This window comes from Myotis brandtii, unplaced genomic scaffold, assembly GCF_000412655.1.
Source record: "Myotis brandtii unplaced genomic scaffold, ASM41265v1 scaffold8, whole genome shotgun sequence".
Taxonomy (NCBI): domain Eukaryota; kingdom Metazoa; phylum Chordata; class Mammalia; order Chiroptera; family Vespertilionidae; genus Myotis; species Myotis brandtii.
This window is the reverse complement of record NW_005371219.1, coordinates 7,439,994-7,450,370: the sequence shown is the minus strand read 5'-3', so window position 1 is coordinate 7,450,370 and position 10,377 is coordinate 7,439,994. Positions and strand designations below refer to the sequence as shown.

Here is a 10,377-nt window from a genome sequence, read left to right as displayed (position 1 = left end):
TTTTTTACAGAGAGGAAGGGAGAGGGATAGAGAGTTAGAAACATCGATGAGAGAGAAGCATCGATCAGCTGCCTCCTGCACACTCCCCACTGGGGATGTGCCCGCAACCAAGGTACATGCCCTTGACCAGAATCGAACCTGGGACCCTTGATTCCGCAGGCCGATGCTCTATCCACTGAGCCAAACCAGTTAGGGCAATTAATTCCCTTTTAATGTGCACAAATTTCATGCACCAGGCTACTAGTCTATATATATGTAAGCCTAAGTGACGGTTCAACTGGTAGCTATGACGCTCAATGCACAGGCATGGAAACATGGAACAGACTGATGAATCTCCGGGGGAGGGTAGGAAGCGAAGGTGGAAAGAGATTAACCAAAGATCTTATATGCATACTAGGGTCCCTCGGCCTGGCCTGCGAAGATTGGGCTGAAACTAGCAGTCTGACATCCCCCGAGGGGTCCTGGATTGCGAGAGGGCACAGGTCAGGCCGAGGGACCCCACCGGTGCACAATTCACCAGGCCTCTAGTATTCTAATAATTACCAGAGATATCTCCATATTTTAAATTGTTCAGTAAAAAAAGGTTACTTGTGCCCAAGCCATTTTTCTTCAGTAGTTAGATCTCGGTGGCCCAAGATCGAAGGGTAGTGGGTTTTGTATCTGGGTCAAGGGCACATACCTTGGTTGCAGGTTCCTCAGCCCCAATAGGAGCATGTGCAGAAGGTAACCAATTGATGTGTCTCTCTCGTGCCAAAGTGTCTGTCTATATGTCTCTCTCTTTCTCTCTCTCCCTCCTCCCTCCCTTCCACTCTCTAGAAATCAATGGAAAAAAATATCCTCAGGTGAGGATTTAAAAAAGTTACTTGCAATCTATCTCTTCACAGTATTCATGGACAATTACTTAAATGGTTTCATCTCACTTCTGCATCTAAATATATCTACATTATTAAGTACTATGGTATTATTCAACATAATTTAGATTTGGTAATATCCTTTAGGCTGAACAAAAATGGATGAATGGATGGATAGATAAACAGAATATTATAATGGCTGTGCCTCCTAAATATTTTCTGGTTTTTATGGATAGCAAGTTTCTCACAAAATGTTTCTAAATGTTTGTATTTGTGTTACTTTTGCTTTTAAATTCTTAGTTACCCATAGACTTCATACAATACTTAATCCAAATTTTTTGAACCACATTTTTACATATATGACTATAATATACACTAACTTACAACACACGTACCCAAAAGCCACATATTTTTTATCTAGATAGGGAGCTGATTGTAGCGTGATGTAGAACTGTGAACCATTGCTGTGACGGCCTTTGTTGACCATTCCAAGAACTCCCCTTTTATTATGAGGAACTGAAAAGCTTTCATCTAGAAAAGACAATAAACAGTAGGTCATTAAAATATTTCTATTATCACACGATCTCACTCATATGTGTAATATAATAAACAAAATAAACTCATGAACAAAATAGATCCAGAGACATAGAAGCATGGAACAGACTGGAATCTCAGGGGGAAGGCGGGGTGAGTTAGGTCACATGAACAGGCATGGACTTTCAATAAAGAGTAAAAGGAAGTTACGGAAAGGTAAAGGCTATGGTAGAAACTCAGAACCCTCTCAGTACACTGCCTGAGTCAGGAGTTCTGTCTGCCTCTGCCACTCACAGGAAGACAAGGAGTAGCCCTTACTGCTCTGTGGTTAGAACTGACATCATTTGTAACATATGATGTTAAGAGTGAAATGGAACTGCTTGTTTGAAATAGAAATCAGAATTCATGTGAAAAAATCAGTTTCTGAATTTATTTAAAATAAAGCTCATTCTGATACAGAGATCAGAAGGGAGAGAGTGTGAGAGCTGAATGGTGTGATCCATAAAAGACTAGGACAAAAAGGGAGAAATGGTGTGAAAGGGTTCTGAAATGTAAAGGTCAATTCAATTTCCAATAGAAACACCATAATTCAGAAAAATAAAGCTCATTCTGATACTTATAATGGAAGCAACTACTTTAAGTGTTGGAAACTGCATTGCACTCTCCGGTAAAAGTATAATCAGGCAGTTTGGGACATTTCCATACCATTTTCTGAGGACCGTTATGTCAAGTAGACTTTCTGACCTCAATCCTACAATATCAATTTTTAAAAACGATTGCTCTAATTTTACCATCAATATTTTAATGTTATTCACTAATTTCTTGTTATAGAAAAATAAATGAAGTGTGATGCCTAGCAAAATGGGTATTTTTTCTATTCATTTTTAGAGACCGTGGAAGGGAAGGAGGAAGAGAGGCAGTGAGGGATATGGAATTGTTTTTTATTTATAGAAGATGGAGTTATTGAGGATAGACAAATGGCAGTTTTTCTTGAAAAAGATGATGAGGGTTTGCTTCATAATTATTTTTAAATATACATTTATACCTTCTATACATAGGATAAATCTCACCAAAAAAAAAGTTCTTAAATAGCTACCCAGGTATCAGTTCTTTTTATTTAAAATGTTTTTTCTTGCCCTAACCGGTTTGGCTCGGTGGATAGAGCGTCGGCCTGCGGACTGAAGGGTCCCAGGTTCGATTCTGGTCAAGGGCATGTACCTTGGTTGTGGGCACATCCCCAGTAGGCGGTGTGCAGGAGGCAGCTGATCAATGTTTCTGTCTCATTGATGTTTCTAACTCTCTATCCCTCTCCCTTCCTCTCTGTAAAAAATCAATAAAATATATTTTTTTTAAAAAAATGTTTTTTCTTTATTGATTTTTTTGAGAGAGAGAGAGAGAGAGACTGACTCATCAATTTGTTGTTCCACTTATTTATGCATTTGTTGGTTGATTCTTGTATGTGCCCTGACCAGGGATCAAACCTGTAACCTTGGCATATCGGGACGACACTCTAACCACCTGACCTACCCAGCCAGGGCTTCTTCAGTTCTTGTTTCTAATAAAAAAAAATACTTTTGTAGCCATAGCTGGTTTTGCTCAGTGGATAAAGCATTGGTCTGCTGACCAAAGGGTCCTGGGTTCAATTCCAGTCAAGGGCACGTACCTTGGTTGCAGGCTCCTCCCCAGCCTGGATCCTGGTTGGGGCTCATACAGGAGGCAACCAATCAATGTGTTTCTCTCACATTGATGTTTCTCTCTGTCTTTCCCTCTCTCTTCCACTCTCCCTAAAAATCAATGGAAAAAATATCCGCAGGTAAGGATTAACAAAAACAAAAAAACCTTTTGTATAACTTTCAGTTGCATTATTGAGTAGAGTACATCAGGCTCTGTGCTTTTTATTAATGTCCAGTTTCATTTAAAGATCTTGAGATTAGACGAATAGATTTTTAAAAATTGGTTTTAGAGAGAAATACTGATTTGTAGTTCCACTTATTTATGCATTCATTGGTTGATTGTTGCATGTGCCCTGACCAGAAATTGAACCCTAAACCTTGGCGTACTGGGATGCTGCTCCAACCAACTGAGCTACCTGGCCAGGGTAGATAATTAGATTTTAAGTGATGTGTCTATTAGGGCCCAAGCTAATATTAAGAAACTCATCTATTTAATGTACCAAGGATAATTTAGTATTTATGCTTTTTTTTTGGCTTTTCATATAACTGACCATTTCTCTAGTCAGCCCAAGCCAATCTAGTCACCAATTCTTCAAGGGTGGGAAGGACTAGGATTATTATACAAAGAATAGAAGGAGAAAAAAAGGGTTACTATTCATCATCTAGGGTTTGGGAAGACAAAAAAGCAAAATTCAAAGCAAAACAGGTTTTCCTCAAGTTAAAAAAATATATATATTAGCCAATTTATAAAATAATCATCAAATTAAATGATATAATTTATTCATTCTTTTGAATTCACTGTGTTAAACTTAATAAAAGTAAGTTTTGTGGTTGTAGTGTTTTTTAACAAGCTCTGGGTTTTAATTCTGCATCTCACAGAAATAGGGCCCCATGAGAGAAATTTGGAGGACGGACTCTCAGTCCCATGCATTAACAATCCACAGGTGTGAAAGGAGGAAAACCCATGCTGTGGCTGTTCTGAGTACTCGTCATGGTCTCTCGCCCACAGTCATCTGGAGCATCCCTCTCTTCACTTGACTGGTTACTGGATTTCTAATTCTGCATTCCACACAAACAAAACAGTAACAGAAACTTCCCTAAACACACGGGGCCTCCCTGGGCACCAGAGGCCAGGCCTCCATCTGGAGACCAAATCCCCACAACTGTCTAAGGATGGAAACGAAAGATAATTAACAGAGCCACAGGGATGTCCAGAGGGCAGGTGAGCAGATGAGCTAAGACAGTGGTTGGCAAACCGTGCCTCCCGAGCCACATGCGGCTCTTTGGCCCCTTGAGTGTGGCTCTTCCACAAAATACCACGTGCGGGCGAGCACGAACACTGCGATTTAAACTTCGTGGCCCATGTGCAGAAGTCGGTTTTAGGCCTGGGCGAGTCTATTTTGAAGAAGTGGCGTTAGAAGAAGTGGGGGTGTTGGTCGGGCGGTCAGTTGGGCGAAGGGAGACTCGCGGTGCAGGCGGGCTGTGGGATACGCAGCATGCGCGCCCGGGGAGGTACATTGTTTTGAGGTACGTTCGCTGAGGTCGACCCCTTCCAACTCTTGCTTGGAGGCACAGTCTCAGACAACTCGGGCCTTCTGTCCAGGAAGAGACCCATCTCTTAGCTCAGTGGTCGGCGAACTCATTAGTCAACAGAGCCAAATATCAACAGTACAACGATTGAAATTTCTTTTGAGAGCCACATTTTTTAAACTTAAACTATATAGGTAGGTATATTGTTATTAACTTAATTAGGGTACTCCTAAGCTGGCCTTTGCTAAAAACGTCCTCTATCTGATTGAGGTACGTTCGCTGAGGTCGACCCCTTTCAACTCTCCCATCCACACTCCTCTATCTGAAACAAGTATACAAGACGAGTGTGGATGGGAGAGTTGGAAGGGGTCGACCTCAGCGAACGTACCTCAATCAGATAGAGGACGTTTTTAGCAAAGGCCAGCTTAGGAGTACCCTAATTAAGTTAATAACAATATACCTACCTATATAGTTTAAGTTTAAAAAATGTGGCTCTCAAAAGAAATTTCAATCGTTGTACTGTTGATATTTGGCTCTGTTGACTAATGAGTTCGCCGACCACTGAGCTAAGAGATGGGTCTCTTCCTGGACAGAAGGCCCGATTGTCTGAGACTGTGCCTCCAAGCAGAAAGAGTTTGGGTGATCTGATAACAGCTGTGGCAGGGAGTGGACGGGTGGATTCTCATCGGGTTAAGGATGCCAGGAAAGCTTCCAGGAACAACCGGTCTGCACTAAACTCATAAGCTGCTCTGGGCCACTGCCCCCACTCCCAGGCAGTTAGTTGTTCTTTCTTGTAGCACAGCACTTAGTTCTTCCTTTGGAATAAAAATCAGCACAGCACCTATAGTTTACCTGTTTAAGCATCTGTCATCACAGAAACACTACAATCCTGGAGGGTGGAAACTTGGTCATATCAGCTTTGTTTCCAAAGGCACTAGCACCACTGCAGGCACCAAACTACGAGTTTCCTGATTTATGAGTAAATAAATGAATGCTGTCACTTGCATGGTTTCATTTGATAAAGCTGTCTCACATGATTTTAAAAGGAAACTAGCTTTTACTTTTCCCTTACACTTTGGCCACTGATTCAATATTATTTTTTAAAACCTTTTCAGCCCAGCTGGTGTGGCTCAATGGTTGAGCATTGACCAATGAACCAGGAAGCCACAGTTCAATTCCCAAGCAGGGCACCTGCCCTGGTTGTGGGCTCGATCCCCAGTAGGGGGCGTTCAGGAGGCAGCCAATCAATGATTCTCTTATCATTGATGTTTGTATCTCTCTCTCCCTCTCCCTTCCTCTCTAAAATCAATAAATATATGTCTTTTTAAAAATTAAAAAATAAAACCTTTTCATTACATTAAAATACAGACACAAAAAAGCCACAGAAAATGAATATATAATTATTAATTATTATAAGGCAAACACCTTTTTAACCACCACTCAGGCCAAGAGAAAGAATTTTGCCAGCCTCCCCTGAAGTCCCTAATTAAGTCCCTCTCCACACCCTCAAAGTCACTATTCCCCTGACTTTTACATAATCAAGTACTTAATGTTTCCTTGTAGTTTTACCATCTAAGTGTGCATCCCTGAGTAGTATAGTTTAGTCATTCCCATTTTAAGACTTGTTATGCCTTTTAAATCTCTCTTAATCTACAGGTTCTGCCTCTATCCCTTTCTTTTCCTTACACTTTATCTGTTAATGAACCTAACTATTTAACCTCTAGAATTTCTCCCAGCCTGGAGCTTGCTCGTTGCACACACATGGTGCAGTTCAATATACTTATTTCTCTGTTCTCTGTCCTGTCAGTTTGGCTATATTACTTGGGTGGAAAATGCTTATTTGTTTCACCTTGATTGGTAAGTTAGGGAAGGAGTTGAGCATAATGAATTTTGCCCCACTCAAGTGCGGTTTCCTCCGGGTGTTTCGTAACCAAAACATATGTGTAACACTGTTTCTGTTTTTATTAGGTTACTGTCTTATTTTTTAATGTGTCACCGAGAACATTTTGTTTTTAATCTCATTTCTGCCATAAGTCCTGTGGTTTTTATTGCATGATTTTACATAGCACAGAGATCCTTAAGAACACATTACGGCAGAACTGGTCATATTTCTTGCAAATGGGCATCTGGATCCAGAAGCTCAATCAGACTCCTGTTCTATCCCTTTGGTGGTGTGTTCTCTCAACAGAAGGCTCATAATATCCTGTTGTCTATTCTGTTTTTGGGATGATAGCCGAGACTGATGCAGCAAATGCCTACATCCAAATGCCTACAATGGGGGCAGCAAAATGGTGATATTCTATTATTTCCTTTTCACTAATAATTGGAACACTTTTATGATAAGATGGTTCCCCTTGTCTACAGTTTAGTCTAGTTCTCATAGAAAAGGCAAGATAAATGGTTGATTCTTTCTCTATTGATCAGTGTTCAAAATAATGAATTCACTACCTATCATTCCAGAAGGGCAGGTGAGGAGATGAGCTGAGACATGTCTTCTATTGGACAGAAGGTTCAAATTCTAAGCAATTAGGCTTTATTTATAAAATAATATTATTATGAACTCATGGATTTAATATATGTGTTGGGTTTCAAATCATTGCAACTATTATTCAAATTACTCCATCTTTGGCCAGTGAGAACCTCTTCAAATGGGCTCCTGAGGCCTTTGACGTGATCCTAGTAAATCTTTAATAGCGTTCTTGCTCTCTGACGATAGCATGACTAAACATGAGGTTCCAGACTCATTTTGTAATGTCCTGTTCCGTAATTGGAACCTGCCATTTCTCCCAAAAGCCCGGGTTTCTTTAAGTGAGAAATGACATTTCAAAACAACAATCTAAATGCTAGGAATGTGTATCAGGACTGGATTGGTGGTTGTTTGTAGACCAATTAAGTAGACACAGCTATATACTAATATATAGATGAGATACTTCTTGAGTTTAAAGTGAAATTTCCAATTCAAATTCAGGACTATAGAATATTTTACTTATTAGCCTCTATCATATTTCATCTGCCCCCATCAGGCCATGTTTCGGGGGGGGGCAACCAATCAATGATTCTCTCTCACATGAATTTCTCTCTCTCTCTCTCTCTCTTTCTCTCTTAAATGAAAAACATGTCCTGGGGCGAGGATTAAAAAAAAATCCCATAAACCCAACTTCCTCCCTCTACCTTCTACTTCTTTTTTAAAAAAATATATTTTATTGATTTTTTTACAGAGAGGAAGGGAGAGGGATAGAGAGTCAGAAACATCGATGAGAGAGAAACATTGATCAGCTGCCTCCTGTACACCCCCTACTGGGGATGTGCCCACAACCAAGGTACATGCCCTTGACTGAAATCGAACCCAGGACCCTTCAGTCCGCAGGCTAACGCTCTATCCACTGAGCCAAACCAGTCAGGGCCCTTTTACTTCTTTAAGGTACATATCTGTTGTGTTTATTTGGTCTTATGTTCTGTCTAGTTTGTTTCTGAAATTCTTTTATTATTCTTTCCTCAGTTTAATAACCTCATGCTGAGTTTTCCTGATTCTGATTTATGAGTTCTTTTCTGTCTTGTATCATTTTATTAATGTTTTTTAGCTCATTTTGAAATTGTCAGTTTTGATCTTGTTGTGAGCATGTCTTTCTAGTGTGCTTTTATTATGTGTAGTGCTGTTACTCTATTCCTTATTCCCTTTTTTTCCTTCTAATAACCATGAAACTTTTTGCTGTTCATTTTTACGTAAAATTAGTTTTCCTAAACATTTAGAAGCAGGTGTGGCTTTAGAAGGAAAGAAGCTTTTCTAACTTCACAAACCTTTTTGTGCCGTTTTCAACTGCAGGTCAAGATATGCATCTTGCTTTCTGAGATTTCCTAACTGTGTTCCCATTCCCTCTTCCTCACTGCTGTCCCTATATCCCGCATAATTTTGATTCCATTCCCAGCAATACCTCCTCAATGTGAGCCTGTCCTAGAAGAGGGCCATTTCAGATCAGGTTCCAGAGTCACAGAGCCTAGACTGAACCTTACTACGAGCCCCCTGCACACACCAGCGACTGGCTATTTTGGGGTTCAGCTGTCCTCAGGTCCCTCAGATGCCCTGCTTTCTCCCACACAGATTTCTGGCTGTTGGCCGACAGTGGCTGTTGGCAGTCTGCCCTTCCCTGTTTGTACTTTGGAATTTATGTAACTTAGCTTATCAGTTTTGTTATAAATGTTATCCATGGGTTTTCAGTTTTTCTATCTAATTATTTTGCCAGTTTTCAATTTTTCTATCTAATTATTTTGTCTGTTTTTATTTTGGGATTTTAAAAAATTAAAAAACGACACCACCACCACCACTACCCATCTTCCCAGGATCCCAGACAGCCTGAACAGGAGGATAATCAAGGTGCCAATTCTGAGAATGGCAAATTACAAGCTTTAAGAATCAATTCCCTTTGACCCTACAATCGTAATTCTAGGAATTTATCCTAAAGATAATATACTTAGGAAAGTGAAAAAAATGTGTGTATAAAACTGTTCTGGACTAGCCTGGGGTGCCATTTTTAACTCCCACTTTTAGTATGTTATCCCAAACACTATCTTAAGTTGTGAATTGTCCTGTCCTGCTAAATTTGAATAATCAACTAATATATGACTGATAAAATTTAAAGATACATACCTTCAAATGTTGGTCCATAAATTGACTCTCCACCATCTCCTTTTCCAGCCACTATATCTGCAAAATAACAATAAGTAAATATTATAATTATGAAACTAAAAAGGAAAGCACAACATTGGCAGGGTAAATAATGCTTTAAATTATGATTCCCCTTTACAAATGACTATCATAAGTTTCATACCATGAAAATATTACTATAATGCATTTGATAAACAATTTTACATTCAAGACACTATTTTTTCCTAATAATTCTTGGAGGTAGGTTAAATTACAATGTAAACTTTGAAATGATGAAGTATTAAATTATAATTGTGATAATGATTTTTTAAAATGTGTTCATATAAATTTTGCTTACTTCACAAGTTATCACATAGTCCATCTTTTAAGAAAAATGGAAAGATTAAACTGAGAGGATAAAATAGAAACAGTAAGATATTTGTAAAGCAAGAATAAAAATAGGTGCTTTAAAAAGAATTATTGTTCAAATTTTCATTCCTTGGAACCCTATAGTGATAACTCATTATCTGGTATTTTGGAAATGGAGTTCATTTGTAATATAATGATTTTTTTAAGTAAAAGATATATTTTTTAATATCAATGCAGCTGTAAAATATAATTTTTTACTTTTTTTATATTTTTGTTAATCCTCACCTGAGGATATTTTTTCCCATTGCTTTTCAGAGAGTGGGAGGGAGGGAGGAGGGGAGAGAGAAAGCAGGAGAGGGGGGAGGGCACTCTCTCATTAGTCTGTTGTGAGAGACACATCCACTGGTTGCCTTCTGCAAGCACATGACCCAACAGGGGGCGGGGAGCAAATCGCAACCCAGGCACATGCCCTTGACCTGGAATCAAACCCCCGACCCTTCAGTGCACAAGCCAATGCTCTAACCATTGAGCCCACCAGCCAGGGCTAATTCTTTATAGTTTTAATAGAGGAAGGGACACCCAAAGTCCTAGAACCCACAGAAGTGGGGCCTAGAACCCTGGGCCCCTACAAAGTAGAAAGAGAAGAATCAACAGTGAGCTGGATGTGGACCATCACACTGAAGCAGGGGTCCTCAAACTTTTTAAAAAGGGGACCAGTTCACTGTCCCTCAGACTGTTGGAGGGCCAGACTATAGTTTAAAAAAAAACGATGAACAAA

General features: G+C 39.6%; 1 protein-coding gene across 1 annotated transcript in view; it reads right to left on the bottom strand.

Annotated features, from left to right (window-relative positions):
• Positions 1–10,377, bottom strand: part of PPIL6 (peptidylprolyl isomerase (cyclophilin)-like 6) — a gene marked incomplete at its 5' end in the record, with an annotated part of 28,299 nt that overhangs the window by 3,720 nt on the left and 14,202 nt on the right. Inside the window, 2 exons of the mRNA XM_005883769.2 lie at positions 1,247–1,382; positions 9,234–9,290. Coding sequence (XP_005883831.2) covers positions 1,247–1,382; positions 9,234–9,290 — 193 coding nt within the window. The remainder of the gene's footprint in view (positions 1–1,246; positions 1,383–9,233; positions 9,291–10,377) is intronic.